Source organism: Schistocerca piceifrons, chromosome 4 (genome assembly GCF_021461385.2).
Source record: "Schistocerca piceifrons isolate TAMUIC-IGC-003096 chromosome 4, iqSchPice1.1, whole genome shotgun sequence".
Taxonomy (NCBI): Eukaryota; Metazoa; Arthropoda; class Insecta; order Orthoptera; family Acrididae; genus Schistocerca; species Schistocerca piceifrons.
The window spans coordinates 384,529,823-384,555,730 of record NC_060141.1 but is presented as its reverse complement, the minus strand read 5'-3'; the positions used below and the strand labels follow the sequence as shown (position 1 = coordinate 384,555,730).

Sequence of the window (25,908 nt, the reverse complement as noted above, 5' to 3'; positions counted from 1 at the left end):
AGTGATGAGGGTACAAAAAAAAAAAAAACAAAAAAAAAAAAACAAGGTACTGAATGTTTTCGACACTAAAGATGTGATTGTAAGTGTTTAAAAGCAATATCTGACTGCCCTAAACATATTGTACTATACATTAGTTAAAGTCACTAAAATATATACACTCCTGGAAATTGAAATAAGAACACCGTGAATTCATTGTCCCAGGAAGGGGAAACTTTATTGACACATTCCTGGGGTCAGATACATCACATGATCACACTGACAGAACCACAGGCACATAGACACAGGCAACAGAGCATGCACAATGTAGGCACTAGTACAGTGTATATCCACCTTTCGCAGCAATGCAGGCTGCTATTCTCCCATGGAGACGATCGTAGAGATGCTGGATGTAGTCCTGTGGAACGGCTTGCCATGCCATTTCCACCTGGCGCCTCAGTTGGACCAGCGTTCGTGCTGGACGTGCAGACCGCGTGAGACGACGCTTCATCCAGTCCCAAACATGCTCAATGGGGGACAGATCCGGAGATCTTGCTGGCCACGGTAGTTGACTTACACCTTCTAGAGCACGTTGGGTGGCACGGGATACATGCGGACGTGCATTGTCCTGTTGGAACAGCAAGTTCCCTTGCCGGTCTAGGAATGGTAGAACTATGGGTTCGATGACGGTTTGGATGTACCGTGCACTATTCAGTGTCCCCTCGACGAACACCAGTGGTGTACGTCCAGTGTAGGAGATCGCTCCCCACATCATGATGCCGGGTGTTGGCCCTGTGTGCCTCGGTCGTATGCAGTCCTGATTGTGGCGCTCACCTGCACGGCGCCAAACACGCATACGACCATCATTGGCACCAAGGCAGAAGCGACTCTCATCGCTGAAGACGACACGTCTCCATTCGTCCCTCCATTCACGCCTGTCGCGACACCACTGGAGGCGGGCTGCACGATGTTGGGGCGTGAGCGGAAGACGACCTAACGGTGTGCGGGACCGTAGCCCAGCTTCATGGAGACGGTTGCGAATGGTCCTCGCCGATACCCCAGGAGCAACAGTGTCCCTAATTTGCTGGGAAGTGGCGGTGCGGTCCCCTACGGCACTGCGTAGGATCCTACGGTCTTGGCGTGCATCCGTGCGTCGCTGCGATCCGGTCCCAGGTCGACGGGCACGTGCACCTTCCGCCGACCACTGGCGACAACATCGATGTACTGTGGAGACCTCACGCCCCACGTGTTGAGCAATTCGGCGGTACGTCCACCCGGCCTCCCGCATGCCCACTATACGCCCTCGCTCAAAGTCCGTCAACTGCACATACGGTTCACGTCCACGCTGTCGCGGCATGCTACCAGTGTTAAAGACTGCGATGGAGCTCCGTATGCCACGGCAAACTGGCTGACACTGACGGCGGCGGTGCACAAATGCTGCGCAGCTAGCGCCATTCGACGGCCAACACCGCGGTTCCTGGTGTGTCCGCTGTGTCGTGCGTGTGATCATTGCTTGTACAGCCCTCTCGCAGTGTCCGGAGCAAGTATGGTGGGTCTGACACACCGGTGTCAATGTTTTCTTTTTTCCATTTCCAGAAGTGTAGAAAGCGATAAACTGACATAAGCGTATTGAGACGCCCACAGATAACACATGCTAAATGGCGGCTGCTACATTAGTAAGTGTGAATAATGGCACTGTATTTTAACTCCAAAAATTAATTTAGGATTCTGTAATTGATGGGTCAAATGGCTCTGAGCACTATGGGACTCAACTTCTAAGGTCATTAGTCCCCTAGAACTTTGAACTACTTTAACCTAACTAACCTAAGGACATCACACACATCCATGCCCTAGGCAGAATTCGAACCTGTGACCGTAGCGGTCTCGCGGTTCCAGACTGCAGCGCCTAGAACCGCGCGGCCACTTCGGCCGGCCTGCAATTGATGTTTACTGATGTACAGGACTACCAATAGTGTTATTTTTCTACCTTTATTTGGTCTGTGGGACGGGGAACAATACGTTTAATATCAAAAGATTTGTGTAACTTCTGTTCTATCTTAATTTGTCTCACAATGGCCTAGAAAAGCGACAGCCGGTTTACAAAAAACTACAAAAGAAATCTTATAATACATCATTAGTACTGTGTAGTTCATTCTTTAATAAACGCAGTAAATGTACCAATCGATGTCGATGCACTTCCATGCCGATTATACACACATCAAAAAAAGTTTTGCTTCACCTCGGTTCCGAGAGTTCCGGAAGCTGTACAGAAAATTGGAATATAGATCAATATAAACATCATTTCTGCTCTTTTTATTTCTCATGAAAACCACACATTGCATTTTGTACCACCATAAAGCGAGAACTTTAGAGGTAGTGCTCCAGATTGCTGTACACACCGGTACCTCTGATACCCAGTAGCACGTCCTCCTGCACTGATGCATGCCTGTATTCGTCGTGGCATACTACCCGAAAGTTCATCAAGGCACTGTTGGTCCAGATTGTCCCACTCCTCAACGGCGATCCGATGTAGATCCCTGATAGTGGTTGGTGGGCCACGTCGTCCTTAAACAGCCCTTTTCAATCTATCCCAGGCATGTTCGATAGGGTTCATGTCTGAAGAACATCCTGAAGGATGTCATTCGTAAGATGTGTACGATGGGGGCGCGAATTATCGTCCATGAAGATGAATGCCTCGCCAATATGCTGCCGATATGGTTGCACTATCGGTTGGAGGATGGAATTCACGTATCGTACAGCTCTTACGGCGCCTTCCATGACCACCAGCGGCGTACGTCGGCCCAACATAATGCCACCCCAAAACATTGGTGAACCTCCACCGTGATGCACTCGCTGGACATTGTATGGTTGAAGGCATAAGCGACACTCATACAACGTGATGTCAACGCTGAGCAGTCCATTCGGCATGTTGTTGGGCCCATCTGTACCACACTAAATGGTGTCGTGGTTGCAAAGATGGACCTCGCCATGGACGTCGGGAGTGAAGTTGCGCATCATGCTGCCTATTGCGCACAGTTTGAGTCGTAACACGACGTCCTGTAGCTGCAAGAAAAGTATTATTCAACATGGGTGCGTTGCTGTCAGGATTCCTCCGAACCATAAACCGTATGTAGCGATCATCCACTGCAGTAGCAGGCCACGATCGACCTAGCGAGGCATGTCATCGACAGTTCCGGTCTCTCTGTATCTCCTCCATGTCCGAACAATATCGCTTTGGTTCACTCCGAGACGCCTGGACACTTCCCTCGTTGCGAGCCCTTCCTGGCACAAAGTAATAATGCGGAAGAGATCGAACCGCGGTATGACGGTCCAGGCATTGTTGAACTACAGACAACACGAGCCTTGTACCTCTTTCCCGGTGGAATGACTGGAATTAATCGGCTGTCGGACCCCTACCGTGCATGGTTGTTTACATCTATGGGCATGATACAATATCCACAGTCAACGTCTATCTTCAGGAGTTCTAGAAACCAGGGTGATGCAAAATTTGTTTTGATGTGTGTATTAACGTATGCCATTAGAATCAAGATTTAATGTCGCACTGACAGATGACTTCTAGAACGAAGGAGTGGATTCCCTTTATCAGGGTTGTCCAAGTTTTTGACTCGCGGGTTGTGTCCTGGCACGAGAGCTATAGAGCTCAGCCTGGCTTCCACGTTTTCCCCAACATCACGCACGCTGTTTGACCGCGAGGAGGCTAGAACTGCGAACGCGCCGGATTTAAATGCCAATGCAGTAGAACCACATACGACATGGTTATATATTTCACATTTCTCAGTAACATAGATCAAAAACAATAGTTTTCAGTATTATTCATTTTTGGTGTGCTGTAGATTTATTGTTTTAATCTGGTTCAAACTGTCGGCATACGGACAGACGTAGTCAAAAAAGGTTCAAATGGCTCTGAGCACTATGGGACTCAACTGCTGTGGTCATAAGTCCTCTAGAACTTAGAACTACTTAAACCTAACTAACCTAAGGACATCACACACATCCATGCCTGAGGCAGGATTCGAACCTGCGACCGTAGCGGTCGTGCGGTTCCAGACTGTAGCGCCTTTAACCACTCGGCCACTCCGGCCTGCTAGACGCAGTCAATTTCACAGATTTCCATTCTCAGGTTGCCACTAATCGGGGCTTATTTAATTTCATAAATGAAAAATCGTCTTTCACACCGTTATGTTGATCGAAATGTTGTAGCATTTTTGCACCTTCATTATGAAGACGTGGAAACTCGACATGAGGAAAGCAATATAGACGTCCTGACAGTGTTACCCCTACAGAGGTTTGTTCCTTTAAACGGGAAAATCAGATACGTCTGCACATGCACAGGGCTCTTTCAACTGAAACGGCAAACGGTCTGGAAGACAGCTCGAAAACAGATGTAAGATTGGTAGTATCATCAAAAATGAGTAGGAAACTAAACGTAATTATTTCAAGGCCACAAATAAGTCTTCAAATCTCGCGCTTTCTTTAACGCCAGTGAGGTTTGCGAACTGGACTGTGGTTGTCAGAATGTGTCCCTCCTACAGCACGATTCTCTCTTTAAGTGCATTCCCGACAAATCAGAAACAAGTTGTTTCTCTCCTTGCAGTAACCGATAGTGAGCAGTGTGCAGTCAAGTTCACTTAAAATGCAAGGTCTGCTATCCATTTCGGATGTTCTAATTTCTGTTCTTGCTCTCCTTTTTCCTTCATAAAATCAACAATTGAGAATTTTAAATCGAAAATCGTTCCAGGCATGACTCTTGAGGTAATCAAGATACTGTGCAGTAATATATAAAGTCTCCACACTCTTAGTTCGATAACGACCTTGCCGCAGTGGTAACACCGGTTCCCGTCAGATCACCGAAGTTAAGCGCTGTCGGGATGGGCTGTCACTTGGATGGGTGATCATCCGGTCTCCCGAGCGCTGTTGACAAGCGGGGTGCACTGAGCCCTTGTGAGGCAATCTGGTTGAGAAGTAGCGGCTCCGGTCTCGTAAACTGACATACGGCCGGGAGAGCGGTGTTCTGACCACAAGCCCCTCCATATCCGCATCCAGCGACGCCGGTGGGCTGAGAATGACACGGCGGCGTGTCTGTGCAGTTGGGTCTTCATGGCCTGTTCCTGAGGAATTTAGTTTGTATAGTCTTCGTTCAGTTCCATCTAAACCTGAAGGAACTGACAGCGTGCGACTACAAAAATTTTACTTTTCGCAGTGGTACCTGGAACAGTGTGAAATGTATCCTACATTTCCATCCTCTGTGTTGTTTACCGATGAAGCAACGTTCGGGCGTGATGGAGTCTTCAAAATGCACATTTCGCATGTTTGGAGTGAGAATAACCCACATGCCACAGTTACTAGCGCCCATCAAGTGCGGTTCTTCGTTAATGTGTGGGTCGGTGTCGTTGGGAACTGTTTAATTGGGCCGTATCTGCTACCTAGGCCATTAAATGGCAGGCACTATTACAATTTTCTCGCCAGAGCATTGCCAGAATTGCTGGAAGACGTCCCCCTCCCTACAAGACAACGCATGTGGTTCCAACATGACGGGGCTCCGGCACATTTCAGTCGTCGAGTGCGTCGATTCCTGGACCGACGGTTCCCAGAAACGTGGATTGGCAGAGGTGGTCCTGTAGCACAGCCTGCTCGATCCCCAGATATGTCCCCTCTGGATTTTTTGTGTGGGGAGAGATGCGCAACCTTGTTTACGCAACTCCTGTTGCATCAAAAGAGGATCTGGTTGCCCGGATAGTAGCAGCAGCAGGAAAAACTCCTGGGGTTTTTGCCCGTGTCAGACAGAACATGATCCGACGGTGTAACCTTTGTTTACGTGTCAATTGACGCATTTTTGAAAATCTACTGTAATTGAAATTGGGTTGTGTGGTGGTGGTGGTTGTTGGGATGTTTAAGGGGGACTAATCATTGGGTTGTGTTAATGTGTTGTCTCTTGGTCATAAAAAAATAGAAAAGTGTTTGTTGGTTTAATTAATTTGCTGCCAGAGAAACCTTTCTCTACCGGATTAAATACTCCTCATAAGAAAAAATGACATTAGGGAAAAATATTTGTTTTGATGTCCCCTACGACCTCCCAGAGTATGTCGGTTTAAGTATTTTTCACCCTGTATAAGGCGCCAGTTGGCCTGAATTCGGCACGATATCCCTCAGGAGGACATCCATCAACTCTGTCAATCAAAGTCAAGCCGAATAACTGCTCTCTCGCTAGTATCACGTATACGTGGAGGATCTCAGTGGTCGCGCCACCTGAAAAGTAAATGGCAGATAGCAGGGTTCAGCAGTAGCGTTTACGTCTGGGAGGGCTAAAAGCTGCGTCATTAGCAGTGTGGTGGCTGTCGTTGTAGCAAATTGGAGTGATCCGTGGCTCAGAGGTGAGGTCGGGCGGAGTTTTTGATTGGCCGCGACGCAATTAGAGAGCGGCCAGCGGGCTGAGGGCTGTGTACAGGCTATTACGCAGCGGCGCTCACAAAGGGGTCGCCGGCGGTTCCGCGGTGTTTGTCCGCGCAGCCGCTGCCGCCACCGGAGTAAACAGCGCGGCCTCCATCAGGGTCCAGACCTGCCCACACTGCTCCGAGCATAGGTTAGCCTAGCACTACTCTCCCGCGTGGAGCACTTCAGACCGTACCTCTTTGCACAATATCGTCACGGGCCTAACGAAAAACTAAAGAGTAAACTACATTTTTTTACAGTTGAGATCGACCTATGTTTTGTTGTTTAGTGCACAGAAAGTGCGCCGCCATCAGCAGATTCGCAAATCCACAACTCTCGCTGATATATAATGATATGAAGAAAGTTACTGGTCTCGAAAGGATACCATTGATGACCGTGCATGTAAGCGGGAGATCCCGGGTTCGAGTCCCGGTCGGGGCACACATTTTCAGCTGTCCCCGTGAAGATATGACAACACCTGTCGGCAGATGAGGATTTCAATTAATTATCATTTATTCTAGAAAAGCTGCACGGTCATCAATGGTATCTGTTCTTTCGAGAGCAGTTACCATCTTCATATATAATTAAATGGCTATCCGGCCATTGACCTTCGTCTGTGCGAGTGCGCACAGGTTCCCCGAACTCTTACCGGAATCGTCAACTTAAGTGGGCGCGAGTAACGAGTGGATGGGCAAAGTATCTATTAGGAACATTATGTATGTAGATTGTGGACAGTTGGGAATGTGGGTCTCACGGAAAGCGTGCAAGGGATAAGTTCCTGCATTCGTGCTATTCACCTGTGTCATCGACGGCTCAGATGAATAGAGCGTCTGCCATGTAAGCAGCAGAGCGCGGTTTCGAGTCCCGGTCGGGGCACACATTTTCAGCTTTCCCCATCAAGGTATGTCAACAACACCTGTCGGCAGCTGTGGGTTTCAATTAATTATGAGATATATACTGACATGAAAAACTTATAGGCGAAAGTAACTATCGTATGACGGTAATATAGCTCTATGGAACTGGGTGCATTTACGTTTCCCACCTCTCCCCAAACGAGAGCGCTTCCATCATTGTCGAGAATGATCATTTCCGTGATCCACGTGTTATGGTGTGGAGAGGCATAACGTTGCGCTGGCGTAGGACCTTCCAAATTTTTGAACGCCGTACACTAATCGGTTAGTGTTATTCTGTAACTGTACTCATTCGCCATGTGCATCTTATCAGGCGTGCATTCGTCCCTCATTCGGTTGGTCGCAGTCAGTGTGCTCCCTGCCGCCGTTGGATAAGCAGCTGAGCAGCAAGTCGTATACTCCTAGCTCACTCATTTGTTACATAGTTTAATTCTTAATTTCTTTGCGTGTTTTTGGTACTTGCATTGTGTAATTCATAAATTTCGGGCGTATTATAGTATTTGAGAGTTGTAGCATCGCGTTTTAGTACCTGAATAGTGTAAATTCGCGTAGTCGTTTGTCTACTGTTTTGTTTTGAACGGCCAGTGTCGGTTGGTCGCAGTCAGTGTGCTCCCTGCCGCCGTTGGATAAGCAGCTGAGCAGCAAGTCGTATACTCCTAGCTCACTCATTTGTTACATAGTTTAATTCTTAATTTCTTTGCGTGTTTTTGGTACTTGCATTGTGTAATTCATAAATTTCGGGCGTATTATAGTATTTGAGAGTTGTAGCATCGCGTTTTAGTACCTGAATAGTGTAAATTCGCGTAGTCGTTTGTCTACTGTTTTGTTTTGAACGGCCAGTGTCGGTTGGCCGCAGTCAGTGTGCTCCCTGCCGCCGTTGGATAAGCAGCTGAGCAGCAAGTCGTATACTCCTAGCTCACTCATTTGTTACATAGTTTAATTCTTAATTTCTTTGCGTGTTTTTGGTACTTGCATTGTTTAATTCATAAATTTCTGGCGTATTATAGTATTTGAGAGTGTAGCATCGTGTTTTAGTACCTGAATAGTGTAATTTCGCTTAGTCTCCTTCCGCCGCCGAGCAGTGTCAGCAGTGCGCAAGTAGCAGCATTACTGCATTTACTAGGCAATCTTGTATTTTAATAACCGTTTAAATTTTGTCGATTTGTTTGCGCTCTCTGTAGATTAGTTCACACGTTCTTAGCAAAACAGTTCTTAGTATGGATAGGGACTGCAACTGCTGTGTTCGGATGCAGGCTGAGTTGGCATCCCTTCGCTCCCAGCTTCAGGCAGTGTTGGCTTCGGTCACACAGCTTGAGGCTGTTGCAAATGGGCATCACTGTGGGGGTCGGGATGGGGGTTTGTCGGGGACGGCCAGCTCGTCCCACGCATCCCCTGATCGGACTACGACTGTGGTTGCCCGGGATACTGCCCGCATTGAGGCTGATCCCTCACCTGTGGTAGAGTGGGAGGTCGTTTCAAGGTGTGGCAGGGGGCGAAAGACATTCCGGAGGGCTGAACGGAAAGCCTCTCCAGTTTGTCTGACGAACCGGTTTCAGGCTCTGTCTCAGGCTGATACTGATCTTCGGCCTGACATGGCTGCTTGTCCTGTTCCAGAGGTTGCCCCTCAGTCTGCAAGATCCGGGCAGTCGCAGAGGGTGGGCTTACTGGTAGTTGGGAGCTCCAACGTCAGGCGCGTAATGGGGCCCCTTAGGGAAATGGCAGCAAGAGAGGGGAAGAAAACCAATGTGCACTCCGTGTGCATACCGGGGGGAGTCATTCCAGATGTGGAAAGGGTCCTTCCGGATGCCATGAAGGGTACAGGGTGCACCCATCTGCAGGTGGTCGCTCATGTCGGCACCAATGATGTGTGTCGCTATGGATCGGAGGAAATCCTCTCTGGCTTCCGGCGGCTATCTGATTTGGTGAAGACTGCTAGTCTCGCTACCGGGATGAAAGCAGAGCTCACCATCTGCAGCATCGTCGACAGGACTGACTGCGGACCTTTGGTACAGAGCCGAGTGGAGGGTCTGAATCAGAGGCTGAGACGGTTCTGCGACCGTGTGGGCTGCAGATTCCTCGACTTGCGCCATAGGGTGGTGGGGTTTCGGGTTCCGCTGGATAGGTCAGGAGTCCACTACACGCAACAAGCGGCTACACGGGTAGCAGGGGTTGTGTGGCGTGGGCTGGGCGGTTTTTTAGGTTAGATGGCCTTGGGCAAGTACAGAAAGGGCAACAGCCTCAACGGGTGCGGGGCAAAGTCAGGACATGCGGGGAACAAGCAGCAATCGGTATTCTAATTGTCAACTGTCGAAGCTGCGTTGGTAAAGTACCGGAACTTCAAGCGCTGATAGAAAGCACCGAAGCTGAAATCGTTATAGGTACAGAAAGCTGGCTTAAGCCAGAGATAAATTCTGCCGAAATTTTTACAAAGGTACAGACGGTGTTTAGAAAGGATAGATTGCATGCAACCGGTGGTGGAGTGTTCATCGCTGTTAGTAGTAGTTTATCCTGTAGTGAAGTAGAAGTGGATAGTTCCTGTGAATTATTATGGGTGGAGGTTACACTAAACAACCGAACTAGGTTAATAATTGGCTCCTTTTACCGACCTCCCGACTCAGCAGCATTAGTGGCAGAACAACTGAGAGAAAATTTGGAATACATTTCACATAAATTTTCTCAGCATGTTATAGTCTTAGGTGGAGATTTCAATTTACCAGATATAGACTGGGACACTCAGATGTTTAGGACGGGTGGTAGGGACAGAGCATCGAGTGACATTATACTGAGTGCACTATCCGAAAATTACCTCGAGCAATTAAACAGAGAACCGACTCGTGGAGATAACATATTGGACCTACTGATAACAAACAGACCCGAACTTTTCGAATCTGTATGTACAGAGCAGGGAATCAGTGATCATAAGGCCGTTGCAGCATCCCTGAATATGGAAGTTAATAGGAATATAAAAAAAGGGAGGAAGGTTTATCTGTTTAGCAAGAGTAATAGAAGGCAGATTTCAGACTACCTAACAGATCAAAACGAAAATTTCTGTTCCGACACTGACAATGTTGAGTGTTTATGGAAAAAGTTCAAGGCAATCGTAAAATGCGTTTTAGACAGGTACGTGCCGAGTAAAACTGTGAGGGACGGGAAAAACCCACCGTGGTACAACAACAAAGTTAGGAAACTACTGCGAAAGCAAAGAGAGCTCCACTCCAAGTTTAAACGCAGCCAAAACCTCTCAGACAAACAGAAGCTAAACGATGTCAAAGTTAGCGTAAGGAGGGCTATGCGTGAAGCGTTCATTGAATTCGAAAGTAAAATTCTATGTACCGACTTGACAGAAAATCCTAGGAAGTTCTGGTCTTACGTTAAATCAGTAAGAGGCTCGAAACAGCATATCCAGACACTACGGGATGATGATGGCATTGAAACAGAGGATGACTCGCGTAAAGCTGAAATACTAAACACCTTTTTCCAAAGCTGTTTCACAGAGGAAGACCGCACTGCAGTTCCTTCTCTAAATCCTCGCACAAACGAAAAAATGGCTGACATCGAAATAAGTGTCCAAGGAATAGAAAAGCAACTGGAATCACTCAATAGAGGAAAGTCCACTGGACCTGACGGGATACCAATTCGATTCTACACAGAGTACGCGAAAGAACTAGCCCCCCTTCTAACAGCCGTGTACCGCAAGTCTCTAGAGGAACGGAGGGTTCCAAATGATTGGAAAAGAGCACAGATAGTCCCAGTCTTCAAGAAGGGTCGTCGAGCAGATGCGGAAAACTATAGACCTATATCTCTTACGTCGATCTCTTGTAGAATTTTAGAACATGTTTTTTGCTCGCGTATCATGTCATTTCTGGAAACCCAGAATCTACTATGTAGGAATCAACATGGATTCCGGAAACAGCGATCGTGTGAGACCCAACTCGCCTTATTTGTTCATGAGACCCAGAAAATATTAGATACAGGCTCCCAGGTAGATGCTATTTTTCTTGACTTCCGGAAGGCGTTCGATACAGTTCCGCACTGTCGCCTGATAAACAAAGTAAGAGCCTACGGAATATCAGACCAGCTGTGTGGCTGGATTGAAGAGTTTTTAGCAAACAGAACACAGCATGTTGTTATCAATGGAGAGACGTCTACAGACGTTAAAGTAACCTCTGGCGTGCCACAGGGGAGTGTTATGGGACCATTGCTTTTCACAATATATATAAATGACTTAGTAGATAGTGTCGGAAGTTCCATGCGGCTTTTCGCCGATGATGCTGTAGTATACAGAGAAGTTGCTGCATTAGAAAATTGTAGCGAAATACAGGAAGATCTGCAGCGGATAGGCACTTGGTGCAGGGAGTGGCAACTGACCCTTAACATAGACAAATGTAATGTATTTCGAATACATAGAAAGAAGGATCCTTTATTGTATGATTATATGATAGCGGAACAAACACTGGTAGCAGTTACTTCTGTAAAATATCTGGGAGTATGCGTACGGAACGATTTGAAGTGGAATGATCATATAAAACTAATTGTTGGTAAGGCGGGTACCAGGTTGAGATTCATTGGGAGAGTGCTTAGAAAATGTAGCCCATCAACAAAGGAGGTGGCTTACAAAACACTCGTTCGACCTATACTTGAGTATTGCTCATCAGTGTGGGATCCGTACCAGGTCGGGTTGACGGAGGAGATAGAGAAGATCCAAAGAAGAGCGGCGCGTTTCGTCACTGGGTTATTTGGTAACCGTGATAGCGTTACGGAGATGTTTAATAAACTCAAGTGGCAGACTCTGCAAGAGAGGCGCTCTGCATCGCGGTGTAGCTTGCTCGCCAGGTTTCGAGAGGGTGCGTTTCTGGATGAGGTATCGAATATATTGCTTCCCCCTACTTATACTTCCCGAGGAGATCACGAATGTAAAATTAGAGAGATTAGAGCGCGCACGGAGGCTTTCAGACAGTCGTTCTTCCCGCGAACCATACGCGACTGGAACAGGAAAGGGAGGTAATGACAGTGGCACGTAAAGTGCCCTCCGCCACACACCGTTGGGTGGCTTGCGGAGTATCGATGTAGATGTAGATTTCGTTTTCCTGCGTGACAGTACGCGACCACATCGAATAGCATAGGTGGGGAAGCTCTTGAAACGATAGGACATTTGGCGAATGGAATGGCCTATCCAGTCCCGTTGACTTAAATGCCAACGAGTACATGTGGAACGCGTTTCGGAATATTCAGTGTACCACTTGCGCTGGTGAAGAAATGGAGCGCCCTGCCACTTGAACTGCTTACCAGCAGGGGAGCACGCTGATAGGCATGCGTTACCGTCCGTGGTGATACCACACACTATTAAGAACCATGTCCCGCCTTTTGGAATGTCCAGTGCACAAATACCAATTAGTAGAAAGAGTATATGATTACATTTATAGGTGATTTGTGCTCGTAGAGCGTGTCGCCTTTCGTAGGAACAGCAGTCTTCACCTTGTTGGCCATAGAGTCGAACTGTGTTTGATGATAGATACGGTATGACATACCATGTTCCTTCCTCTATGTCAGCATGCTTAAAATTCTTCTGCTTGCTGTATCGCATTAAAATGTTTTAAAATATATAAACTATAAAACCGACGTTTCCGCCATATTACAACAGTCTGTTTCAGGACAATACTCATTATACTGGAGCAGTGGTGCTCCGATTATTGCAAACTGTCGGTGTCAATACACCATAGGGGAAGTTTAATACCCTACAAAGTAATACGCTTGTCATGAAGAGAGGAAGAGGGTAGGACAGAGGCTGTTAGCGGGCTATCTGGACTGTCGATGATTGACGTTGTCTGAAAATGAGGTCTTGTCTTTTGGTTCAAAATGGTTCAAATGCCTCTGAGCACTATGGGACTTAACATCTGAGGTCATCAGTCCCATAGAACTTAGAATTACTTAAACCTAACAGACCTAAGGACATCACACACATCCATGCCCGAGGCAGTATTCGAACCTGCGACCGCAGCGGTCGCGCGGTTCCAGACTGAAGCGCCTAGAACAGCTTGGCCACAACGGCCGGCTGTCTTTTCGTGGGCACGTTTTCTTTCTGGTGTGTGCAGAAATACACTGACAGTTTCTGTATAGCTGTCGCCTGCGTGCCGGCTAAGACTTGTGCCCCGCAGATGATCAGTTCGAATAGGACACTTCTCCTCCAGTGAAACCAAGTCTTACTCTGAGGAAGGATGTTGTAACGTCGTCCAAACGTCACATTTATATTTTATGTATTTGTTAGTGTTCAAGATTTTATATGATGACGCCGTACACCACCCAGATTAATTTTAAGCATCTTGACGCTCGCTGTGAAGGACTGTGTAGTTTGTGTTAGCTTTCATCAGTCGTAGTGACTAACGACTTGTGACCTGTCAGCCTCCCAGCACTCCATGTCTAAATTTAATCAACGGGATAATAGATACGTAGAACATGCTGTCCAATCCAACCAATCAAACATCCAAACACCCTCTGTATCAAGATACCTTAGGACAGCAAGGCCAACATTCACATTGCGTTATTTTGTTGAAAGATAACTTCACCAAGCATCAAAGATAGGGCACAGCCATCAGCCATAACATTCCAGAAATGCAACGGTTTCTGTGAAATCCAGACAGATAGTATTGTTTATACAGTGGCACGCCATACGCCTTACTATCACACCAGGTCCTGTATCCATATGACGAAGACGAACGCCATCTGGCAACAATCATCCTACTCGGAGCTTCCACACGTGACTAGTCCGAAGAGATGACATTCTGTCTCTACTGTCCACGGTTGTCATGTGCACCACTATCGGATCACCTCTGTCTGCTTTCGTGTCAACGGAGCCTACAGCAATGGTTGCCTTGCTGACAATCTGTGGTCCCCAGGCATTGTCACACAATCAATGAGGAAACTTGTCTTGCAGCAAGCAATAGCATTTTCTGACTCAAGGTCTTTGTCGAGGCCATACGATCCAGCCCGACAATGTCCGTCCTTTCGGGAGCTGCTGGCTTTGCGCCACTAAGATCCTGCATAGTACTGTGTATGAGCCCCCTTCAACCCATCGATTCACACTCGCATGAAGGTAGTTGAACCCTGTTCAATGTGAGCAGTAGTATCACAGAAAGCATAACGTAGTCTCCATCTTGCATTCACCAAACATATTTCGCGTGAAACTTATATATATGTGTGGCAAGAAGAGAACCACTTGCCACTGAAAATAGTTGCTGTTGTGAGGTGGCTTGCTTGCCAGCAGCAACTGTGCGGACTCGTCAAGTGGCCAATTAGGTCTGAGGAAAACTGTAGCCAAAACTGAATGAGAGAGCAGTCGATCCAGCTAACCCGCCACATCAACATCCATATCTGCTTCTATGGGGTGAGGGACGATGTCCAACTCCATCTGTACGTCGTTTTTTGGTACAGCTGGGTCCCACTGCCGGTGGCGAAGTCGAACACAACTGCTGAGTGCAACTGCAGATCACTATGCCTCTGGCTGCATCGTAGTTGTGCGAGCTTGTGAAAGAAAACAACCCAGGAATTCCGCATATTTATGAATATTCCTTCGATTTATGTGTAGCATTGTAACTTTACTACTAATCAGGACCCTGTACATTATGTTTCCAAGCTGTTGTATCACTTTCGAGGTACTGAAGATTTCTTTCCATTCTTTACGTGGTAAATGGCACTCACTTTGAAAATCTTCAATTTCGACTGTTGTATCTGCTCGGTTTGGGGATGCGCGAATTGTTTTCGTTTTGACTTTAGTGTACTGTGTAGTCTGCCACTTGATTTTTCCGCTGATGATTTTGTATCATATGTAGTGGCTCTGTGCTGAGACAGAAAAACTAATAACACAATAACCTTATTGTATGGCTGTGTTCACTTTGTGATACGAGACTTGAATGTCCTTACAAATTTTTCAGCGAGTCCATTTGCTTCAGGGTGAAAAGATGCACTTTTGTTACGTGATATGCCATTTCTTCGCAGAAAAGTTTGAAATGTGATGAAGATTCAGTGCTATTGTCTGTTCGTATTTATTTCGGCATTCCTTCGATTGAAAAACTCTTGACCAATCTCTATTGTTTTCACAATGTAGAAAATGCATCTATAACAATCAGCCAGTAGCTTCCCAAAAACGGCCCAGCATAGTCTATGTGTAAACATGACCAGGGTTCTATTGTCTGTGGCTAAGGAAAACATTGCTGCAGTGGAGTTGACTGGTATTTCTGATATAAGTGGCATTCCATTAGCATCGTTTCTGAATCTTTATCTACTTTTTCGGCAAAGAGTTCGGTGTGTACAGTACCCAGATGACATTGATGTAGCATTTGAAGCACTTCCGGTTTTAGCTCTCCTGGAATCATCACACACATTTCTGTGATTCTCAGTGTAACAGAATGACACTTTCGTAGACGATTTCATGTGTTTGTATTATTTAATTTCTGTTAACTAATTAACTTAATATCTAACGGGGACTCCGACTTAATTTAGTATTATAACACTGTATCCTCTGGCACAGTTTTGCTGTCAAGATGATTCAATGAAAAGTTTCCAGCAGTATCTTTACTGATAACACCCAAAGAGAAGCATACATCAGCAGAAGAATCGCAACTTTTGTCCTGCGCTATTGACAATCGTGATAGGAAGTCTGCTTTCGAATGTTGAGACATGGACCTGTGAAGTATTTCGTAATCACGTTGTTATTGTTGTGGTCTTCAGTCCAGAGACTGGTCTGATACAGCTCTGCACGCTGCTCTGTCCTGTGTAAGCCTCTTCATATCCAAATAACTGCTGCAACCTACATATTTCTAAATCTGCCTACTGCATTCATCTCTTGGTCCCCCTCTCGATTTTTACCTCCCCCCCCCCCCCCCACACACACACACTTCGCTCCAGTACTAAACTGGTGATTCCTTGATGTCTCAGAACGTGTCCCATCAACCGATCCCTTCTTCTCCCTGATTCTGTTCAACACCTCCTCATTAGTTATGTGATCTACCCATCTAATCTTCAGCATTCTTCTGTAGCACCACATTTCGAAAGCTTCTATTCTCTTCTTATCCAAACTATTTATCGTCCATTTTTAATTTCCATACATGGCTACACTCCATACAAATACTTTCAGAAACGACTTCCTGACACTTAACTGTATACTCGATGTTAACAAATTTCTCTTTTTCAGAAACGCTTTCCTTGCCATTACCAGTCTACATTTTATATCCTCCCTACTTCGACCATCATCAGTTATTTTGCTCTCCAAATAGCAAAACACCTTTACTACTTTAAGTGTCTCATTTCCTAATCTAATTCCCTTGGCATGACCCTACTTAATTCGACTACATTCCATTATCCTCGTTTTGCTTTTGTTGATGTTCATCTTATATCCTCCTTTCAAGGCACCGTCCATTCCGTTCAACTGCTCTTACAAGTCCTTTGCTATCTCCGACAGAATTACAATGTCTTTGGCAAACCTCAACGTTTTTATTTCTTCTCCCGGAACTTTAGTTCCTACTCCAAATTTTCCTTTACTTCTTGTTCAGTGCACATATTGAATAACATCGGGGATAGGCTACAACCCTGTCTCACTCCCTTTTCAGCCGCTGACTCCCTTTCATGCCCCTCCACTCTTACAACAGCCGTCTGGTTTCTGTACAAGCTGCAAATAGGATCTCGCTCCCTGTATTTTTCCCCTGTTATCTCCAGAATTTCAAAGACAGTATTCCAGTCAACATTGTCGAAAGCTTTCTCTAAGTCTACAAATGTTAAAAATGTAGGTTTACCTTTACTTAACCTATCTTCTAAAATGAAGGTTTGCCTTTCCTTAACCTATCTTCTGAGATAAGTCGTAGGGTCAATATTGCCTCGCGCGTTCCTACATTTCTCCTAAAACCAAACTGATCTTCCGGAGGTCGCCTTCTATCAGTTTTTCCGTTCTTTCATAGTTTGGTGAAAGCAGGGCCCAACGCTGTAAGCATTGTGATATTCCGGAAGCAACATCATTATTTAGTCCAAATGTAGCTGCCAATGGCTTACGATCCGTGTGTAAAATGAATATTCAGTCGTGAATGTATTCGTGAGACTTTTTGACAGCAAAAATATATACATGGAACTGCAACCAAACACTTTTTTGAAATACTAGTTCATTCTATAAACTGGTTTTCGATTCTTTTCAGGCGCATCTTCAGATGGTGAGCAAGAAGTCACATGACAGTTTCATATTGTAATGCTGTGTACTGGCTCGGTTACAAGAAGATGGCATATGTTTTAATGTATCGGCAGACGTTTATGTGACGATTTGTTTCCTGAAACGAATTCTGTACTTACTTCGTGAGCAGTGTGAGCATTGTGATTGCCATTTGCTTACGCAACACTCACTTTGCACTGGATATGAAAATACGGTGTATAAGGATTATTAGGAAACGGTACAGCATCCGGCATGTTCTGTACAACTGGTACTTGTTACAAAGATCTTCAACAACGATATAACTTACTTTAATCAGGGACATTATTTTTTTCGATGCAATCCATGAATGGGCAAAACCTCTGATCAGAACTCGCGTTAACATGAATGTACAAATATAATAGTGACGGTTTCCCTTTCAGTTTGACTGTAATTACTTTGAGAAATTGTCAATGTTTTAGACGCAAACGTGATCGCCCTTTCTAAACCATATTGTCTTTTCTAAACCATATTGTCTATGTGACGCCTATTCCGTATTCAAAAGCATTCCCTTTTATTTATCTTCAACCCTTAATTACTATTTGAACAGCACAACAGGATAATCTTTCTCAGCAAAGTAAAATTTCCTCCATACCACTACATAACACTGCCATGTTTTCTAAACCATTTTCTGTATCAGGAACACGATTTTGGAACAAAAAGATATCAGAGAAATTAAAATCCTTCCAAAAAACAATAGACAGGTTATGGCCCACCTGTCACAATAGTTATCTCTTTTAGATACTTGTCTGCAGCAACCCTCCCTCCCGTACCATTTTCCCTCTTATTAGTCTGCAGAATTTTCTATTGAAATTCAGGGCTTTCCTAACAGCAACCGTCACTTTCATTTAAGTCCTCTCCTCTTTGATTATTCCTTCCACTTCTGATACTAAACATATCTTCAAAAGTGCAAAACTAATCCTCTGTATTATTATTTTTATTATTTTATTATTACTTTTTTAGTTTTATTATTATTTCCAATTATTATTATTTTCAAAAATGCAAATAATTATTATCGTGACAGCTACGTAATATTCTGTGGTGTGTGTTGTTCCTGGTCAGATATACGAGAAGGCCATAAGGCTCTAAACTGATCAGACTAAATAAACAATAAATAAATAAACTAAAATATTCATTCCAGATTACGGAGTAGCTCTTCAGGAAATTTCCCTGAGAAAATGATAGGAATTAGGTAATTCAGAGCGTTACGTGCTTTCCTAATTAATTATTCTAACAATCGCTGAAACAATCTTGCTGCATCTCTTGTTCTGGTAAATACCAAACAGAGTATTTATGACCAAGGATCCCCGCGTCCCCTCACGCAGAAGTACACTACTGGCCATCAAAATTGCTACACCACGAAGATGACGTGCTACAGACGTGAAATTTAACCGACAGGAAGAACATGCTGTGATATGTAAATGATTAGCTTTTCAGAGCATTTACACAAGGTTGGCGCCGGTGGCGGAACCTACAACGTGCTGACATGAGGAAAGTTTCCAACCGATTTCTCATACACAAACAGCAGTTGACCGGCGTTGCCTGGTGAAACGTTGTTGTGATGCCTCGTGTAAGGAGGAGAAATGCGTACCAGCACGTTTCCGACTTTGATAAAGGTCGGATCGTAGCCTATCGAGATTGCAGTTCATCGTATCGCGACATTGCTGCTCGCGTTGGTCGAGATCCAATGACTGTTAGCAGAATATGGAATCGGTGGGTTCAGGAGGATAATACGGAACGCCGTGCTGGATCCCAATGGCCTCATATCACTAGCAGTCGAGATGACAGGCATCTTATCCGCATGGTTGTAACGGATCGTGCAGCCACATCTCGATCGAGTCAACAGATGGGGCCATTTACAAGACAACAACCATCTGCAAGAACAGTTCGACGACGTTTGCAGCAGCATAGACTATCAGCTCGGAAACCATGGCTGCGGTTACCCTTGACGCTGCATCACAGAGAGGAGCGCCTGCGATGGTGTACTCAACGACGAACCTGGATGCACGAATGGCAAAACGTCATTTCTTCGGATGAATCCAGGTTCTGTTTACAGCATCATGATGGTCACATCCGTGTTGGGCGACATCGCGGTGAACGCACATTGGAAGCGTGTATTCGTCATCGCCATTCTGGCGTATCACCCAGCTTGATGGTATGGGGTGCCATTGTTTACACGTCTCGGTCACCTCTTGTTCGCATTGACGGCAATTTGAACAGTGGACGTTACATTTCAGATGTATGACGACCCGTGACTCTGCCCTTCATTCGATGCCTGCGAAACCCTACATTTCAGCGGATAATGCACGACCGCATGTTGCAGGTCCTGTACGGGCCTTTCTGGATACAGAAAATGTTCGACTGCTTCCCTGGCCAGCAGCACATTCTCCAGATCTCTCACCAATTGAAAACGTCTGGTCAATGTTAGCCAAGCAACTGGCTCGTCACAATACGGCACTCACTACTCCTGATGAACTATGGTATTGTGTTGAAGCTGCATGGGCAGCTGTACCTGTACACGCCATCCAAGCTCTGTTTGACTCCATGTCCAGGCGTGTCAAGGCCAGCATCATGGCCAGAGATGGTTGTTCTGGGTACTGATTTCTCAGGATCTATGCACCCAAATTGCGTGAAAATGTAATCACATGTCAGTTCTAGTATAATATATTTGTCCAATGAATAACCGTTTGTCATCTGCATTTCTTCTTGGTGTAGCAATTTTAATGGCCAGTAGTGTATTTGGAGGGGTTTTAATAATGAATTATTGAAGATTGACTGCTGCCTTAATATCATCGAGAATCCTTAGTGTGCCATTAGGGTTTGTACTACAACAACTGACGTTGTCTACTGGCTGTACCCTTGGTCTAAGGGTAACATATTTGAGTACAAAACACTACAATTTTGGTCCTGGGTTCGAACTCTACTACTGCTTAAATTTTGACTAAAAATAATAAGCAATGGCGACAAAAGACTTCCAGGACTAGTAGTCACCTTCATTATGCCAGTGGCCTTGTCAAGGAGGATGGAGGAGCGGACAGAGGTTCAGGGCGTTCTTTTACTCTTGTGGTGGGTAAAATGCCCCAAAAGACGAAAGAATCAACAACGATCAATTGCATGAGAAAGCAGAAGGCAATGAAGACCACTGCAATGCAGTGGTCTTCATTGCCTTCTGCTTTCTCACGCAATTGATCGTTGTTGATTCTTTCGTCTTTTGGGGCATAGGGGAGGAGAGAGATGATACGGGATCTGGCGTGGACATCATCAAAACAAAGGCGTTTATCGTTGCGGCGGGATCTTCTCAAGAAATTTTAATTACCAACTTTCTCCTCCGAATGCGAAAATACTTTGTTGACGTCGACTTACATAGAGAGCAACGATCACCATAATAAAATAAGGGAGATCAGAGCCAGCACGGAAAGATATAGGTGTTCTAACTGGAAAGGAAGGGAAGAGAGAGGAACGGAAAAGGACGGTACTAGTTATATCAGCTGCATCAGGATTTCGTGCAGCATTAGCGGCGACGAGTGAAAATGTGTGTTGGACCGGGACTCGAACGTGGGATCTTCTGCTTACTAGGTAGGTGTGTTAACCACTATGCCACACGTATCTAGGCACGCCACTCCGCCGACACACAATCCCTCCTAGTGCCACCTGTCTGCAGTCCCTAATTCCTCCACACTCGCTTCTTTGAGATTCCTGCAGGTGGTCGGATGTACTTGTGCATCCGCAGTGAAGATAATGGATCCATTGCCAATCTATGCGAATCACTTATATAAATGCGTAGTATCTGTTCTTTCGGACATTCATATACAGGTTTCATTCATATACAGGCTTTCGTTTTTTCCCGCATCCTGTTCGAGAGTGAAATAATATAGAATTATTGTGAACGTGGTTTGATGAACCCTCTGCCAGGCACTTATGTATGTTTTGCGGAGAATCCATGTAGATGTACATGTAAAAGCAGGTCTGAGCATTGTTAGTTCCTATGAGCGTGAATATTTTTCGACTGGCTCGTGAGAATGATAAATTTTGAAGATAGTTTGATATAGATTTTGGGGCCGTCATTAATCATATTAAAAAACATCAATGAGCGCCCACAACGACGCCGAATTAATCACTGTTGTAATAGGTGTCATTATATTTACCGATAACAAGGCAAATTTCAAAATTATTGTAAAATTTATAACGAAAAATTTATAACGAAATGAAGTTCACTCTGTTAAGCTTTTTGAAACTTTTGATGGTGAAATTTGAATGACTCGTCGCTAAACAATGGTTGTTATCTTAAAAGTTCCAACTCCAAGAGCATGTGAACCGTCTTTTTTAAGAAGATTCCACTGCCAAACATGTACCACGCCAGTTACAAATTATCGTTGGGCGCATTTATCACAGGCCTTCCTGTCACAGTTTCTCTGATTGCAACTTTTATTTACGAAACATGTTTTACGTTTTATAATCAATAATATCCATAACATGTTGACAGAATTATAGATTTATGAGATATTAATATAAACATTAATTTTGGATTTAATGATAAAGGAATGTTTTACCTTAATAATCTAAACAAACAAAACCAATTTTAATGTTAAGTGTGCGATATCGCACTGTATCATCATACTGTACTATCAGGAAACCCTTCATCGACGTAATATAATTTCTATAGCTTGTATTCCAATTTTATTAATAAAGTACAACATGCTATATTGATTAATTTTTGTTTTGAGGTTCACGAGCACAGCAAACGTTAGTTCCACTGGTAACAGACGTTTGAAGCAGTACAGTGATTTCAGTAGCAATCTGTGTCTAACCTGCTTTCACCTTTTGTGTGTGTGTGTGAGTTTATACTGCAATATTGCTACATGTATAAATTAGCCATAGAGTTACAAACTAACAGTGAACCATTTTCCTTTCAGGAACTACACCCTCAAAAGATCAGCAATCGAGAAGTCATACTCTGAGGTAAGCTTGGTGCACAAAGTTATCAATGTGATCAATTGGATGGGTACCCTGTCTCAAGCAATCTAAAACGGTGATACGTTCACCCAGGGCTGTCAGTTAAGTAGTGAACACTTATCGCAAGCGAAGGCAAGACTCCTTAGCGCTAGCTGTTTTAAATGGACTGGGTTCCACCACTGCAATAGTTGACAGAAGCTCTGTTTTGGCAAGCGCGTCATGGAGATAGTTCCGTTAAAATCATCAGATCAAACTGCAATCCTCCTTTTCCGATCGGCTAGGCTGATAATCGTGACTTCCTTGTTATTCTTGGTCACTGATCCTTCTACTGGTTGGCAGCTCTCGCTCTGGATCTGTTACAAGCTATTTCATCTTGGCATACTTATTGACTCCCCCAGTATTTATGACTTGCTTTACAGTGCTAATCGCAGTTTTAGTGGCGTTTTCTTCCTTGTACTGCTGCTTTAAGATAACTTACAAAGGAAATGGTTAAGATGTCTTAGTGACTTAAGAACTTACATCATATATTCTTTTCTCATTATGTCTTTGAAAGACTTCGTGGTTATATCCACCTATTTTATATTTAATAAGCGTCTGCAATACTTTATCTCAAACACTTCACTTCAAGCAATTTCTTTCTATCGCTATTTATGGTCCACTTTTCCCACCCATAAAATGCTATGTTCCAGACGCAGATTTTTAAGTGTTTGCTCGTTTCAGTATTTATGTTTTTATGAGTAAAGCACTTTCATTTTATTCACAAAGATTACTTTTGCCTCTCTAATTCTTGGTTTTATATAGTGTCTACTTCGCACGTCTTCAGCTGCCATACTCCCTAAATATTTCTATGGCCCTGTTTGTTTTTAGCGTATTTCATGTAATTTCAATATTTTTCTATTTGATTCCTGGAATTTCTGATGTTTCTTGACAATTTCAATTTTGTATTCATATATTAGGTGCCTTCATCTTTCCTTTCATCTGCGGCTGTCACATCTATGTGGTCCGCAAATTTAAGTATTTGTGATGTTTCTCCATTTACTTTGATATCTGTAGAGCATTCTTTGAACTCATTTATTACACATTCTGTATAGAAACTGAACAAGAACGGTGATAAATAACTTCCTTCTCTAGCACCTTTAAGAATTGCAGCTTCTTTCTCTGTATTGTTTATCTTTATTGTTGCTATTCGTTCTTCAATTATTCTTCTGTCTATTCAGTCTACCTTAATAATTTTTTGGAACTCTTATTAGTTTTCCCCCGTTGTAAGTAAACATAATTTATGACATGTGCACAACAGATAAATTTTACACAATGTCCTACAAATGATTTCTGTGTTTCTCAATATTCTCTCATTCAATGTAAAGCAATTAGAATCATAATGATTATTGAAAAAACTGTAGTTACACATTAATACTGAAAATGGGTTGCCTCATAGTGAAGTTTACTTATAGTAAACCTGTCTAATATCAGTGATTAAGATTATGTGAATCTATTTTCTGAGGATTGTCAGAACTGTAAATGTGAGTAAGAAATAGATATCCTCACTGTAGCAAGTAGCATAAAGCCCTTAATAATGACAAATATCTCAATACAGTTAGCATACCAATAAGGTTCGCTTCAGAGCATTGCAATGTAATAGCCCCGTACTTAGCAATCACAAAAATAAAACATTGTGTTTCGCTTAAGGTAGAACCTCTCCAGAAACATATCGATATACAACATATCGACGAAAGATCCGTACCAACAGACTGGAAAGTGGCACACGTCACATTAGTACTCACGAAAAGAAATGGGGGTAATTCGCTGGATTACAGACCCATATCAATAACATCGATTTGCAATAGGATTGTGGAACATATACTGTGTTTGAACATTATGAATTACCTCGAAGGTAACGGGCTATTGATACACAGTCAGCACGGTTTCAGAAAATATTGTTATTGTGAAACACAACTAGCTCTTTATTCGCACGAAGTAATGGGTGCTACCGACAGGGGATCTCAAATTGATTCCATATTTCTAGATTTCTAGGAGGCTTTTGACACCGTTCCTCACAAGGTATGCGACTGGAACCGTGATTTCGTCTCAGAAATGTTACGGTACGTAGTAATCGACGTCTGTTAAAACACTGACCATATCAACTACAGCAGGCTGCATGTGGTTTCGGCGACTGTAGGCTGTTCGGACATTTTAGCTACTCTTAACGCTACGAGGCAAGATGCTTCAATTGCACTTTTGTCGGTATGGCTCGACTTACAATTGAAGGTTGTTAATTTCTCGAGCTACATAATTTTCTTCCGTAAGGGTTTGTTTTAATGAGTCAGCTGTTTAGTTTCATAGTGTCGAACTAATTTTGATGGCTTCATGCTTTCATCGGTGAGAAGTTGAATGCAGAAACGCAGTATGGCTTCACATCAAACGAGGTAAAACTGTAATTTAAATAACTATCATTGTACAGCGTTACCTTTTTGCCAACGGGTTCACGTGATGCAAGTGGATCACTTCGTTTCTTCACAAATTTATATATTTAGCATACGAAATTAAAGAAAAAAAAGTATTCAGTTTCGCGGTTGATCTTACGCTAAAATAAAGACACGAGACGCAAGCTTCGCTTACGAAACTTAACTGAAGTTGTGCAATCGCAAGCGTCTCTTTTGTACTGATGACCGCACGAATTGTTCGAACGCATCCATATGCATGTTGAAACACGCTCTCACGTCGGGTGTTACAGAAGGTGGCCAAATTACAAACAGCAAGTACACGTCAAGTTCGCACTTAAAAGTTGCTCAGGCATGTTCACGTCATACATGCATGTACATAACCGTCGATATAAACGCAGTGACATAAAATAATAGGAACTATAATATTATATTCTTTTTTTTACTGTCGGTGCTCTTTTACTATATAAAATTAGTGCAATGTAATTACATAATATTAAATATTTTTTGCATTTTTAATATCGGTCGAAATTCAGTCAGTTATAGTAAGGTTAATTGTTATTTTTGTGAAATATTAATTTCGTTTATACCTTCTATTTGGGGAGTCACAGAACTTAGAAGATTGAGAATCGCTGACATATACTAATGGTTCGTGCTGTACAGTTAGTAACCGAAACTTTTTCATCTTTGGATATTTTTACGATTTATTTGCGTGACTATAGGACTCTTTATTTGATATTGCACAGAAAATCAAATGTTGACAGTTCTTACTTCCCTGCGCAACAATAAATTTAGCAATGAAACTACTCTCTATTCTTTCAAGGGAAGCGCTTAAAGAAACGGTAATGCGTTCTGAAACTAGAGACGACCAGAGGTGCAGAATATCCACGATGCACTCGTCTTTTATTATTGAAAGTTTACACAAAGCTCGACATGAAACAATTCCTTCATGGAT

The 25,908-nt window shown here is 43.9% G+C and overlaps 1 protein-coding gene across 1 annotated transcript in view; it reads left to right on the top strand.

The window, feature by feature from the left end:
• LOC124795860 (protein nervous wreck) overlaps nucleotides 1-25,908 on the top strand; it is a 737,145-nt gene that overhangs the window by 281,990 nt on the left and 429,247 nt on the right. The window contains exon 3 of the mRNA XM_047259941.1: nucleotides 22,476-22,521. Within this exon, the coding sequence (XP_047115897.1) occupies nucleotides 22,476-22,521 (46 nt within the window). The remainder of the gene's footprint in view (nucleotides 1-22,475; nucleotides 22,522-25,908) is intronic.